Source organism: Patagioenas fasciata, chromosome 1 (genome assembly GCF_037038585.1).
Source record: "Patagioenas fasciata isolate bPatFas1 chromosome 1, bPatFas1.hap1, whole genome shotgun sequence".
In the NCBI taxonomy this organism is placed as follows: domain Eukaryota; kingdom Metazoa; phylum Chordata; class Aves; order Columbiformes; family Columbidae; genus Patagioenas; species Patagioenas fasciata.
The window spans coordinates 126,991,333-127,005,314 of record NC_092520.1 but is presented as its reverse complement, the minus strand read 5'-3'; the positions used below and the strand labels follow the sequence as shown (position 1 = coordinate 127,005,314).

At 50.5% G+C, this 13,982-nt stretch overlaps 1 protein-coding gene across 6 annotated transcripts in view; it reads right to left on the bottom strand.

The window, feature by feature from the left end:
- Positions 1-3,594: 3,594 nt before the first annotated feature.
- The window catches only part of SIDT1 (SID1 transmembrane family member 1), a 45,821-nt gene continuing 35,433 nt past the window's right edge, over positions 3,595-13,982 (bottom strand). For 3 of the 6 annotated variants that reach the window (XM_065851891.2, XM_065851915.2, XM_071814255.1), the window contains 10 exons: positions 13,360-13,477; positions 12,234-12,370; positions 10,499-10,607; positions 10,067-10,081; positions 9,198-9,274; positions 8,260-8,306; positions 7,307-7,412; positions 6,895-7,005; positions 6,018-6,131; positions 3,595-4,846 (listed from right to left, as the gene is read on the bottom strand). In XM_065851891.2, the coding sequence (XP_065707963.1) occupies positions 4,784-4,846; positions 6,018-6,131; positions 6,895-7,005; positions 7,307-7,412; positions 8,260-8,306; positions 9,198-9,274; positions 10,067-10,081; positions 10,499-10,607; positions 12,234-12,370; positions 13,360-13,477 (897 nt within the window). In that variant the 3' untranslated portion in view covers positions 3,595-4,783. Of the gene's footprint in view, positions 4,847-6,017; positions 6,132-6,894; positions 7,006-7,306; positions 7,413-8,259; positions 8,307-9,197; positions 9,331-10,066; positions 10,082-10,498; positions 10,608-12,233; positions 12,371-13,359; positions 13,478-13,982 lie in introns of those variants that run through there. The other 3 variants (XM_065851899.2, XM_071814244.1, XM_071814248.1) reach the window with 3 other exon arrangements.

Here is a 13,982-nt window from a genome sequence, read left to right as displayed (position 1 = left end):
AGGAAAGCATTGCAGGAGGTGTAACAGAAATTATACAAAGCTGAGTTTTAGCAGCTCTTCTGCTTATAAAACTAGCAAACATATCTCATGACTTGGCATATGACCCTGAGTATTTAATGACCACCTGTGGAGAGCTCAGGGCAGGTGCTCCTGGGCAGGTACAGCTTCCACAACACACACAGAGTTACTCTGGCAGCCACCACTTCCAGCCAGACCAGCTCCTGCTTCCTTCAAGCTCCTCAGCAAGCCACTTAAACTCACTGAGGACAGGATTCACCAGAAAAGTGAACGATTTCCTTCCCTTGCAAGAGTTGTTGAAGCAGTTTCTGATGCACATGATGGGGCAAGCAGGGACACCACTACCAGCCTGTGGGCAGCAGAAGAGCCCCCACATCCTAACACTATTCACACCAGCTTTTTCGGTGAACAGAGAAAGGTGACAAAACAACACCAACATGACACACACAAGTCAGGGAATGGAGGTCCCACACCTACCCAGGGACCTGTTCTTCCATCCCTGTGAGCAATCACCCAGCAAAGGACAGGGGCACTAAAGGCACAAGCGGCATTTCAGGTGTGGAGAGCTGTGTAGCCAAGCTCAACCAGGACAGCTGGGAGACAGAAAGCCACTCAGGTGCCCAGCCAGACACCCCACCAGCCAGAGCCACTGAGGAACCTCTGCAGCCACCAGGCTGGACAACTGTCATATGAACAGAAACCAGCAGGCAAGGCAAAACTAAGAGGAAATTTTAAAAACTGATGCATCAAGCTGGAAGCACAGAAGCAACAGGGAGGCAATTCCAAGTCTTCCTCTCATCTCTTAGGCTTGAGGCAACTTTCCTTATATTTAATTTCTCTCACATTTTTTCTGCTTTTTCTGTGCTGTTATCTGCCCTTCTCTAACCTCTCTCCCTCAGTGCTGCTACCACCTTGCCATTCACGTACTGGGTTCATCTCTGCACAGCTCAGTGAGCCCATATGCTGCTCTTCTCCCTCCTATATCGAGCCTTCCAACTGCTGTTCAACATTATTTTTTCCTCACATTCCTGTTTAGAGAAGATAACCAGCTTCCTGGTTAGGAACAAATACAAGCTTAGAACAAGGTCTAAGGTACAGATTATGGAAGACACTGGAAGAAGGAAAATCTTTTATGAAAACGTGCCCCCAAAACTGGACAAACTTTGAGTGCACATAAGCCCCATTTCAGTCTGGCACAGAAGTGATATTCCTACTACCTGAACAGCTTCTCTTATGTCCTCAACTTCTGCACACCACAAAATACACAAAAAGCAGAACATACTTGTACAAGACAAAAAGCTGCTTGCCTTTCTCCACACCTAAATATGGGGAACGGGCCATCTTGCAAGGCAAGAGCCCATCCTGCACCTGACTAAGCAGGGTGTGTGAGGGCCACACAGTGAGCAAAAAGGACTTCAGGTTAGACTCAACAGCACGATCCCACACTGGATCCTACAAGTCTTGCTTCCCCCCAGATACCTGCTTCTACACCAGTTCTGATTATCTGCCAAGATCAACAGGTTTTTGAACTAGTGCCTGTCTTCTCCCTGTGTCTCTGGCTCAAGGGGACTGAGGGAAGCAGCATTTGCTAATTCCAGTCAGAAACCTCACTGGAATCTCTGGCCAAACTCACCCACTTCATACAAAAACATTCAGTGGGCTCTGGAGTTCTTTGCACAGTGCAATTGCAGCTGCATGTTGTGATTGCAGCATGGACACCAGAGAAACTGGGCAGTCACGAGATTAAAGGCTGCTGCAGTTCCTCAGGCAACAGTAGGGCAGTATTTCCATGTCAAGGACCTTTAACCACCCCAGCATAGCCTTCCACCTTAGAGGAGATCTAAGCATCTCCCTCCAGGTCCCAGAGGAGCAAGGCAGGCTTTGCCTCAAGTAGAGGCTTCTTTTGGTTTAGCAGCTCATGGGAGTTGGTGGTCATTCTGCTGGTGCCAGCAGGCTGTGTTCAAACCCCACGTACTGCCGGCATTCAAGGATTTATCCTGCCCATGCCAGCACTGCTGTCCTGCGAGCACCTCCCCACACAAAGCCTTGTAACCCGCCCTGAAGGTGCACATGAGGCCTGTGCTGAGTACCCTGTCAGGAAATTTTCTCCCCTCCTCCTCCTGCTGTGTTCCTGAGACCCAGCTCCAAAGCACTACTGCCCTGCTTGCTCCCTGGATCACCTCAGGAGCAAATGATGTGACCTCCCAAGAGATCTACCACTGCAGCTCCTCATGCAGCTTCCAGGTGGCACCACACAGCAGCGCTCCGTGCAGCTGTGCCTCCAGATCTCTGCTTCTGCTGCCGGGGCAGAGAGAAAGGAGGGAATGGATGGCACTGGCACCAGTGCTATCACTGCATGTTTCTCCCTGCCCTCCAAGTAGGGCCCTGGAAAGAGCACATCCTGCACACCCCAGATATTATTACAACAAATTTTGGTTTCACTGGTCAGAGAACTTGGCCTCCTACAGCAGCCCTTGCATTTGCAGGGAGGGGACAGGGCAGCACAGAGCATGTGTTGCAAAAAAGCTGTCAGCTCGAACACTCATACACCTCTGGACACAGAAATCCAGGTGGCTCCATCTGCATAGCAAGTGTATAACTGTGCTGGGCAAGACAGAGCACCACAGCCCCACCAGGAGTCCCTGACATATGCAGCTTAGTAAGAATTCAGGAGTTTTTGTGCACCTCAGACTTCTTGGCCTGGGTAGCTAATACTGGATTCTGCCATTTTAGATAGACCAAGAACATACAGCAAGGCTCCAGGGTGGCTGAATGGAAAATGTGAACTATCCTTGGCTCAATACTACTCCACTGGTGCTACTCAGACAAAAGCAAGGGCCATCTCCTTCCCTGCAGCCCATGCTGACACTGTTAAGGAAGAGAAGCTCGTGCTTCACAACAAACCTGAGAAACCTGCCTCTCTTTCTAGCATCACTGAACATTCACAACTCCATCTGCATGGCAAACTGGCAAGTCAGGCCCAAAGTATTGTAATAAAATGCAGGACACAGGGACCACCACCACCTCTGCTCTGCTGGGGAAGACAGCTGCTGGCAGCCTCTTTGTGTCATTCCTCCCCCAGTCCTCCCTTGACTCTGCCAAAGGGGCTACTCTGACAAACAGGAGTGTCTGTTCTTTACTCCAGTTAGCCCCACAGAGGCAATTTGGTTAAGAGAACAAGCAGGTCATCTGTACCAATGCTCGGGAAATTTGTTTTTGAGTCTCCTAAGGACCCAAGGATGACAGCAGCTATGTGACATTGCTAGGCACCCCTCTGCCCCGAGCGCTCTCTTTGCTGCTGCTGAGAGCTGGAATAAGAAGAATTCAGATCAACCTGCAGATAAGAGAGCCAAGAACATTTTATTGACCATCTTAACAAACTCCAACTTAGGGAAAAAAAAAAACAACAGCTAGTGCAAAACACTTCTAGGACATAGAGACTTCTCAGAATAGAAAATTACCATAGCCTTCTGCTTTGGTAAGCACAGGCAGAATGGAGCCTTTGCATCACCGTGTACATGCACATACACCAAAGGAAAAATGCTCTAATAATGACAAGAATAAGGACAGTAGGCCCCAAAGAACACTTTTTAATTCAAAATTAGCAAAACAGGTCACATTTTAGATGTGTGAAATAATTCACACCTTATTCTTGTTTTTTAAATAACTGAGAATTCAGGAAGAATGCAGAAGCCATTTAAAAACTTATTTCAGATGCAGAAAAGTTGGAAAGAAGTTTGGTCTAGATCTTTAGCTAAAGAGCTCAACACCAACTGCCCCAAAACTTCCTCCACATTCCCAGCCCATGAAGGCACCTGCTTTACCACGTTTGCCCAAAGCAACCTTGTGGGAGGAGAAAGCCCGAGGCTGCTGGACAGCCTCCCCGTTCCACCTTGCCCCTTTGGCAAGGCCACGCAGCAGAGGCCAGGGAGTTGCCAGCCAAGGCTGTAGCTTCACTGCACCATCTCTCTTAGGGCTGCTCGAGGACAGTGCTTCTGGTTCTGTGAAGACCATCATGCTGACAAGCACCTGGGTGGGACCCGCCAGAGAGAAGTGAGGTTTTTCAATATGTGTCAGCAAGAGAGGTCACAAGAGCAAAGCGGGAGGTTCTGCCTCTGGCAGAGCACTCCTGGGCAGCTCTAGTCATTATCTCCCTTTAATGCTGCAGTCCCTTGGACTGGTTTCTCTTGTTACCATGGCTCCTCACCAGCTGCAGGAGGAGCCTCTCCAACGAAAAAGAACACAGTCCCCCACTGCCACCTCAGCTGGGAGTCCACGGCTCACTTGGCGGCTGCAGGTCAGGAACCAAATGCTCTCGCCACTGCTGCCAAAGGGACTCTCCAAGGGCCACGGCCCGCTGGGTACAGGCACCAGCTGCCAATGTGGGAGCAGCTGCACTGCGCTTCTCCAGCCCGCTCACCCAAGAGGAACTGGAGCACATCAGCAGGGAGGAAGGGAAGCAAAGGTCTCAAACACACCCTATTTCCTCCCCTCTTCACTGGCTCCAGCACCCGCTGTGTGCTGGCCTCAGCCGCTGGGTCATGCCTGCCCCAAAGTGTGCAGTGGGAAAGGAGCAAACATTGTCTTCTCCCCCGGTCCCACCTCAGTTACGGCAGCACCCCTTCATGCTTGCAGTGAGATTCGGCTCCCCCGCTCCCATGGGGTTGTTGGCCACAGAAGCAGGCTCATTCCCCACAGATGCTGGTGGCCCGGTGCCTTTGGCTGAGCAGTTTAGGACACCCTTGCGCCTCTGTCCCCTGGGGACTCAGAACACCGGGATTTTGTCCCTGCGCACCGTGTCCAGGTCATCATCCAGGGTCAGCAGCACCTGAGGAGGAAAGCACGAGGCAAAGGTAACAGAACACTGAAGTGAGGGTGACAGATACTGGAACAGGCTGCCCAGGGAGGCTGTGGAGTCTCCTTCTCTGCAGACATTCAAAACCCACCTGGACACATTCCTGTGTAACCTCATCTAGGTGTTCCTGCTCCAGCAGGGGGATTGGACTAGATGATCTTTTGAGGTCCCTTCCAGTCCCTAACATTCTGTGATTCTGTGAGGTAGCTTCGGGTCTCGCTGGCCAGCCTACAGCTGGAGAGAATGACCAGCTCCCGAGGAAGTCTCATCATAGGGGAACTCCACCTGGGCCATATCTCCAGCATGTACCGGAGTCATGACAGCAACCCGCGTACCACACTAACTTTGTTCCTCTAACACTTCCAGCAAGCCACTCTGGCAGCACAGCTGACAGGTAGCTCTGCTGGCAAGTGCCACAAGGACCTGAGGAGTCAATCCTGCCCCAACCATGACAGAGACGCTGCTTGTAAGCTGGTTCCTCACCATCAGCCTCTGTAGAGGCTTCCAGGAGACAGGAGGGTGGGAATTGCTTGACCACAGCTCAAATATTGCATGTGGTCAGGCAGCTCCTTCACAAAAAGCTTGCACCTTGCACAGCTAAGGTTAAGGTCTCCCACTCCACTTTCCCAGAACACTATGCTGTGACCCTGTTCCATAGGATGCCTCTGCCTTTGCCACCACCTAGGTCTGAAAAGAGGTACCAAGGAGAGGAGCACAGGAGTTGAATATGGAAGTGAGGGAAAGCCCAGTAGCGAACTAATCTCCACACCAGTGATCCTACTACCTGTGTCAAAGGAAGTAGTGTCCCTGGGAGGTCCTCACAAACCCAAGAAAGGGCTGGTCACACCAGCAGCCCCTCAGCTTCCCCACAACAGCTGTGTGAGCCATAGCCCCAGGGGGAATTTGAGGCACAGGGAACAACAAGCCAAAGGAGAAAGTCTGATCCCTGATCCCACTGACAAAGAGGATCCCACTGACAAGGGGCATCCCACTGTGAAGGATGTCTGGAGGCAGAGCCAAGCAGAGGACTTGGGGCAATTCTGTGGGGTCCTGGGGCAGCCACAGCTCTGTGTGGATAGAGAAGGACAAGAAGGAAGAGGAGAGAGAGAGCATACAGCAGAGCGGGAGGCTGAGCAAAACTCACCAGAAAGGAGAAGAACAAGGCAGCCGCAGAGAGGAAGTGCCAGACATCATGGTCATCAAAGAAGCCCAGCAGGATGCACGGCCGGTTCTTTTCCCGGGATTCTGCGGGAGTCTCCTAGGGGAGCAGGCAGGGTGTCAGGACCCATAATCTACTCACACAGGTTCCTGGCTGGCCATGCTGGACCCTCTGGAGATCGCCCTGTCTTAAGTCTCCATGCTGGAGCCAGAGAGAAGTGCTGTGCTGGCTGGGTATGTGGTAAGATCAGGGCAGGAGCACAAAGTTATACTTAGACCTGGAGATGGAACTGGGGCCACAATCCACACCTGGGAGGGCTCCTCTCGTCTCCACATCTGAGGTCCTGCATAGCACAAGCTGCACAGCCTCCACCAAACCACCCTGCGGCAAGACACTCACTTCCATGGAGATGGATGCAGTATCTTGTTGGGGCATCCAATCCAGATTTAAGAGCCTCCCATCCCAGGCCATGGAAAACTCCCACAACCCCCAGCAGGTTATTCCCCATTTGCCACCTGCTCCAGGGAGAAGTCTTCCATCCAGCACTGGTCAGGATTTGTTCAATTTTGCTTTCAGTTCCCCAGCTCCTCCTCTGTCCATGGTGAGGACCAGTGACCTCTGGATCACCTGGGTCACAAATGGTCAAGCTGGTCTCACCACAGCTCCATGCATATAGTAATTTTTGGCTCAACACAGCTTCCCACGCTGCCTTCCCAGTCTGCTGAAGGAGTTAAACCCTTTCAGTTCTCCATGAGCAGCCCAAGATTCTTCTGCAGAGTGTTTTTTGTGTAAAACAAACAGCAGGAAGGAAAGATGACAAGAGATGTAGACGGACAGAAGGACAGTGAAAGCGGAACTTTACCTCCCAGCTGCTGAGGGTCTGGAAGAAGAAGTATAGGGCAGCCGCCCACACCACTGCTGTGGCCACGATGCAGAACAAGGGAATGGGCAGGAGCTTCTCAGAGCTGCGGAGCTGCAGACAGGGACAAAATCTCACAACATGCCCAGAGTTCTTCCTAGAGGTTGGAGCCATGCACAGGACTGACACGCCAGCCTGGACCATCTGCATCTGCAAAGGGCTGCCCACCTCAGGGAGGCACAGCCCAGCCACCCAGAGATATCTACCCAGCAACACCACCTTGTCCTACCCTGAACCCCACAATGCCCCATCCTTCTGCAGCACCACAGGAACCCAGACTACAGACAAAAAATAGTCCTATCCTTTCCCCTTTGGAGACAGACATGCCAGGGACAGCTACAGCTGCCTCCCTTACCTTCATGATGATGTAGAAAGCCAGATACAGCAACAGGTTACAGATAAAGATCCCCAGTATGTAGGAGGCAAAGTCTCTGGGCCGATACACCAACCCAAAGATAGCACTGAGAGAGAGAGAAGGAGGGATGTTAGATGGCCTCTTTCACTGGGGACAAGGGACGTCCCCAAACTGACCACCACCCACTGCACCCACCCAGACCTCAAGACAGAGCAACACTGCCACAGACTCCCAGTTCTCTGGAGGAAATGCACTGTTCACCTTTGCTCCCTGCTGAGGAGCAAAGCAGAGCAAACTCAGCCATGGTCAGCTGCTGAGAGTAAATGAAGACCCCAGAGGACAGGCAAGGGCCCTGGGTTGCTTCCAACTCATGACCAAATGCATCTCATTTGGTACGAGTTTGCCCCAGATTTGTACGTTTTACACAAGGCAGGTCTAGTGAAAAGCAGGAGCCTGGAGCAATGATTTTAGGTCTCATCTGAGAGCCGATCCCTCCATCCAGGCAGCTGCTGCTGAGCTAGGCTCTGACTCTCAGTCACAGTCTGCTGAGCCCAGCTGTGACTAACGAGCATCTGTCAAGTCTCCTGCACCTTGGCTGCACCAGAGACCTCCCAGCTACGTGGGAAAAGCATGTACAGCATGACACAGCACTGTGGTACCAGGCCAGCCCTACACAAACTCGCTCAGATGCAAGCCACAAGACAGCACCAGCTGAAACGCTCAGGGATGCCTTGCTTAGCTCTGCAGTGCTGCACTGCATCCTATGGATCTGCCTGCCACCCCCTGCTCATCAGATCTAGCTCCTTGCCAAAATGGGTCAGAAAGGCTCCAGCACAGGACTATGGCACAGACACTGCTGCACGTCCCCATCACTTCACACCACCTGTGTGTCAGTACTGAATCCTGCTGCCCACATGCACAAGTACACAAGACACTCACACCCCACTACTTACAAGGACCAGTTGACCAGGTTTCCAACAACGAGCAGCACCATCCTGTCCTGCAGAGAAGACACCGATGATCATATAAAAGCATAAAGAAATTCAAAAAGAGGCCTTTGCCTCAGAAATTCAGGATAGCATTGTGCGAGGATTTGGAGTCTGGCTCCTGCAAACACACATGCACCTGGCTCTGAAGTTTGTTCTGCAGGAGCTTCTGCCAGACAGAAACTGCTCCGGCCCTCAAAAATTTGAGGAAAGCATTGCAAGGAGACTAAATATTTTAAAAAAGACAAGCCCAGCACTTAAGGATCAGCCTCAGGATGTTCTGCAAATCCTTCAACTAGTACTGATGTTTTTCTAGTTAGATTCCTTCTTTCCCACCATTTTACAGAAAAAAAAGTTGCCCAGAGCAAGGACATGCTTGAAATAGGCAGCAGGGGAAGCCTTGGATCCTGCACATATCCACAGTGCCCTTTTTCACCCACCTCACCATTAGCCAGGGAAGCGCTGTAACTACAGCAGGCTGAAGGGCTACATCTGTGGGGTGTGTGCATTTACACTTACAGCTGCTCTCAAGACGCACCTATTTCAGACTGGTCAAGCTTATCTTATGCCTGCGTGCACTGAGTTTGCTTGCAACTCAGTCTGATGCTTATTCAGAGGTGGGAGAATAAATAATAATAATAATAATAATAATAACAATAATAATAATAATAATGGCTAAAAACTTCATTTGGCTTCAAGTCTAATGAGCACTCCATGCCAAGAAGAATGTAATCAGTGGGACACAAGGAAAGGCCTGAGAGTGGGAGTTAAACTGCTCCAGCAGACATCTACACATACCTGAACATTTGTGTGGAGTAGGGACAGGACAGCATCGCTTTTTCAAATAGCCACAACTCCTTCCCCTGCACATTGCCTACAAATTGCTGAGATAAGAAATTACCCACCATGTACATTGGTCGACTGCACTGCTGGATACAGTCCGTGTACAGCACCATCGCTGCCCGTCGGAATATCCCCAAGTCTGCCAAAGAAGAGGAGAAAAAGCCAGAACTGCCAGCAGAGTGAGCTCCAAAATGCCTATGGGGAAAAGACGTGGACACCCATGGGCTGATAAGAGAGGACTCAGCCTGCAGAGAGTCAGGGTGTCCACAGATTGTTTTCTTGCCCTTTGGGAGCAGTCTGTGCTGAGCAAAAGGGCAGTCACCACAGGATGTGGATGGCATTTGGCCAGAGTGAGAGGTTAAAAGAAAAAAAAAAAAAAAAGAGAAAGAAAAATCCCTTTGCCACTGGCACTGCCCAGAAGTCAAATAGGCCCTGACTGTATGTATAAACAGGCTGGTTTAGCAACTACATCTCTGCAGGAGAGATGTGGTGCAGGAAGGTGAAAAGCACCTTCCACAGAACAAGCTGTCAGAGCAGGGAAACAGCAGAAACTCATCACACAGTCCTTAGAGGTGTAGAGCACACTGGAGACACCTCTATTCTCAAAATCATTGCAGAAGCTACACTGGAGAGCCATCAGTGGCAGTGGGGATAGACAGACATGCAAGCACACACTTGCCCCCGTTTCAGCAACAAATGCAGAGCTTGAAAAGTCTCCTGTGCCGTGATGGGAGCTTTCCTTTGCTTGTATTACCCCCTTTCTGCCAAGGAACAGGACTAGCAGTGCTGCTGGCAAACTGCCTTTGCTTCTCAAGAGCTGACCCCAGGTGGCACACGAGCCTGCCTCCCCACACACATCCACGCATCCCCAGCTGCTCTGTCGCTGCTCAATCAGCTCAGAGGGAAAAAAGTAAGAGCTGCTGACAGTTACCTGAGTCAGGGCCATCTGAAGCAGATAAGAGCAGAAGAGGAAAGAGAAATACATTTGTAAGCAGAGCACAAGAGCCAAGTTCCCCATCAGACCCTCTATCCCCCTACCCCATGATGAGGTTTTCTATAGCCCACAGCTCTGAGCACAGTGCTAGAGAGTGCTGTAGCTGAAGTGCAGGCTCTCTCAGAGCTCAGCTCTTCTGCCACCACAGAGCAGACAGGTCGTGCGGACTCCCATGGGTCTGGGAAGCAGCAGCACAAGGATTTCAGAGGCCACAAAGAGCACCAGATGGAGGAGAGGACAGGATAACCCAGAACACAAGCACAGGCCACAGGACCGTGCTCACAGATGTGCTGCATATGCATCTCCCACAGGTGAGGACAGGAGGCACCTGAATGCCCTAGAGCAAGACGGTTCAGTCACAGCCCTTACCGATCTTGAAGCGGCCCATGTAGTAGATCTGGGTGCTGAGAGCCAGTGAGGCCAGAACATGGATCATTGAGAAAATGACCCAAAACCACACATCATTTTTCCCAAACACCTGAAAGCAGACACATTAAAAGTAAACTGAGCCCTGTTACCAGGAGGCTGATCTTTTTCTTTCCTATATCACCATGGGGTACTAGAGAACCTCACTGAACGTGGAAGGGAAACCCCCAAATCTTCCAACCCAAAACCAGATCTATAAATCAAAAAGTTCAGAGAAGCAAGGGGAGCTCAGCACTTCTGGAGAGGAGACTGTTCTTTCTGAATGTCCCTTCAGACAAAGATGACAGCTTGGAAGGACTGCAGCTGGCCCAGGGAGCAGAAATGCAGGACTCCCAGGCTAAGCAAGCTCTCCCTGTTGAGGTGGGCAGCAGCTCTGCAGCCAGGAGCTGGATTTTTAAAAAGGTTGTCAGGGAACCAGCTATTACTTTAACAAGTATGCTATAGTAGACTAGAAAGGACAAAGCTACTCAGCAGGCAGTTGCACCTATTGTACACATTCATTCTATATAAGGACTGGAAGTGACCTACAAATGCAGGTTAATGCTATATTAAAACTCTAATTTCTTCAGCTACACATTAAGGAGTCCAGAAACTCTGGTCTGTCATCAGGTTGTGACCACGCATTACCCTCCCCAGGGGCACGGCACTTGCCTGAACATTTCCTGTGTGGAAACACGCTTCAAAGCATCTCACAAAGAAAGAAATAGCATCCCATAATAAAATCCCAGCATTTTGAACCTGGGTGTGCAGGTCTACCACATGTATCAAGAGACGCTTGGAAAGTTCCAAGTTCACCAGCTGCTCCTGCATGCCCTCTCCCACAGCTAGCCTCCTACCCAGAGACCTTTGCACAACCAACTGGTGTTCTGCATTATATGTGGTAGTGAGGGGCTGGCAGGCCACTGGGATCTAGCTGCTAGTTCAGAGCAAGAGTCCAATGGACTATGCCTGGTTACTGCCAAATGAAAGAGTCCTCCAAAAAAAAAAAAAAACCAGCACAGACCTCTGAGGTAAATCACAGGATAGGGATTCAGGCAAGCCCAGGTCAATACCTGCAATGCTGTGAGCAAATGGGCAAAGCCCTGGACCAGCCTGACCTGTCAGTGACTGCTGGTGCCCAAGACCAACTCTCTTGCGATCCCTTCTGCTCCAGTGCCCTTCTACAGGTAGGTACTCCAGAAACTTTCCTGGGAGCCCCCCAACCACTATCCTAACCCTGCACCTCTCCAAAGACAGCAAGGCCAACTTCAGGAGTTGTACCCAGTAGCACAGTGTTTTCCAAACGGGAGAAAGAGGCACAGGTAATTAGGTAGAGGACACTTGTCTTGGAAGCTCAGCCAGCATCACCTCACTCCTCCAAGGTGAGTCACCCTGCAGGAGAACAGCTGCATGCTTGATCAGACATCTGAATGCATCCATTTCTCCTCTTGAGGGCATGTGGTGAGTTAAGCCCAAAAAGGAACCCACCTAGAAAAAACTGCTCTGCTCTTCCCCTCTCTGCAAACCCAGGGAAAGGGAAAAGGTAAACCCAAGAGGACTGGGAATTCAAATGCTAGCAGCCACTTAACACACTCTTAACCCACCCTACAGCTCTCTCCAGCCATTTTCCCACTTAAGCTATGTTCCCAGCCACACCATCTCCTCCCCAGAGAAGCAGGTAGGTGAGAGGGAGCCATACCACTCCAAGGACGGCCAAACAGATGACCACGGCAAACGAGGCATAGGCAGAGTAGGCACTGGCATTGATGTCTGGATGGCGGGTCTGGTAGAGCTTGAGCATGCACAGTCCTGCAATCATGTACATGAAGGAGGTGTCTGTGGAGGGAGCACAACAGGATCAGTCAAAACAGGTACTGCCAGTAGGCTGAAAAGCTGCTTTGAGTGCATCTAAAGAAGTGCAGCAGCAGGACCAAGCCCAAGGCTGGCAGGTACAAATCCCTGATGCTGCACTACATTGTAGAGAATGTTGTGCTTTGCCATCTTGCAGCACATCTATCATGCTCCGCAGCAACAAAATCTAAAGAGTCTGAGAAAATAAGTGCCCACAGTGCGGTACAGAAACAGGTAGGGAATCACAGAATGGCTGAGGTTAGAAAGGACCTCTGAAGGTTGTCTGGTCCAATACTCCCTGCTCAAGCAGGGTCAGCTATGAGGGTTGTCCAGGACAGCGTCCAGTCAGACTTTGAGTATCTCCACAGAAGACTTCACAGTCTCTCTGGGCAACCTGTTTAGGCTTTGACACCCTCAAAAGGGAAAATATATATTTTTATTATCATTATTATTATTTTTCCCTGTGTTCAGATGGAGTTTCCTATATTTCAATTTGTGTCCATTGCCTCTTGTTCTGTCACTAGGCACCACTGAGAAGAGCCTGGCTAGAAGAGTGTGGCTCACTCATCTTCATTCCCTCTCATCAAGTATTTACACACATAGACAAGATCCTACCTAAGTCTTCCCTTCCCCAGGAAGGTGAAGGAGCCCACTGAGATGACAGACAGAGGCTTCCTAAGCTTGAGCACTCTGCCACTTAGGCCGTGCACTTACTATCTTCAAATACTGAACTGCAAAAGCAAAGAGAGCTCTTGCCAGCAGTGCACTACCAGAGAGCCAAGGTCTGGAGAGGAGGCTGACATGTGTTAGTCCCCATCATCCAAAGCCTCACTGCTTCCTGACGGAACCCTGGAACAGGGAGACTCCAGGGCAGCTTGCAAGGGTAGAGGGATGGGAAATGCCAGCAACTCGGCAGGGGCAGAGCATGGCAAATCCTACCTCCAGCTCAGAAGGAGAAAGGAAATTCATCTTACCAAACTGGAAATTGGAGTAATTAGGGCAGACGTGATAACAGGCACTGAGCACTCCTTCCATCATCAGAGCGATGCCCATAGCATAGAAGAGACCAAAATGCTTTGGGATCCCATAGTCCTGGATGAGAGAAAAGCTGTAAAGTACTCTCACTGTTCTGATGACAAGCAAGCTTCTACTCTCCATCACTTAATCCCTACACACGTCCTTCAGTCATCAGTGCAGCACAGTGTGCTGTGTGCAACCATAGGTTCTGCTAACAAGTCAGTGAAAACAGAGCCATCTCTCACCTGAAATCACCGGCATCACTGCCCACAGGGCTGTAGATTTCTCCATCCTCTCCCAAAAGATATTGCAGAAGCTCTGGCTATGAGCAGCTCTGCTTCAGAGCTAGAGGCAGCCAACTTCTTCTAGGTTATTGTAGGCAGCTCTATTCCCTCTTGCTAGCAAGAGAGCCAAGAAGGAACTCTTGATTGTATAAGACAAATCAAACCTCACTATAAACAAAAGCATCTCGGGACGCTCCTACTGTCCCAGTTCCTGCACAGTGAGTGATGGAGGAAAAGCTACAGCCATGGGACTCGTCCCTCTAGTCATCTCCTTGTCTTCACAAGCCCAGGCTGGG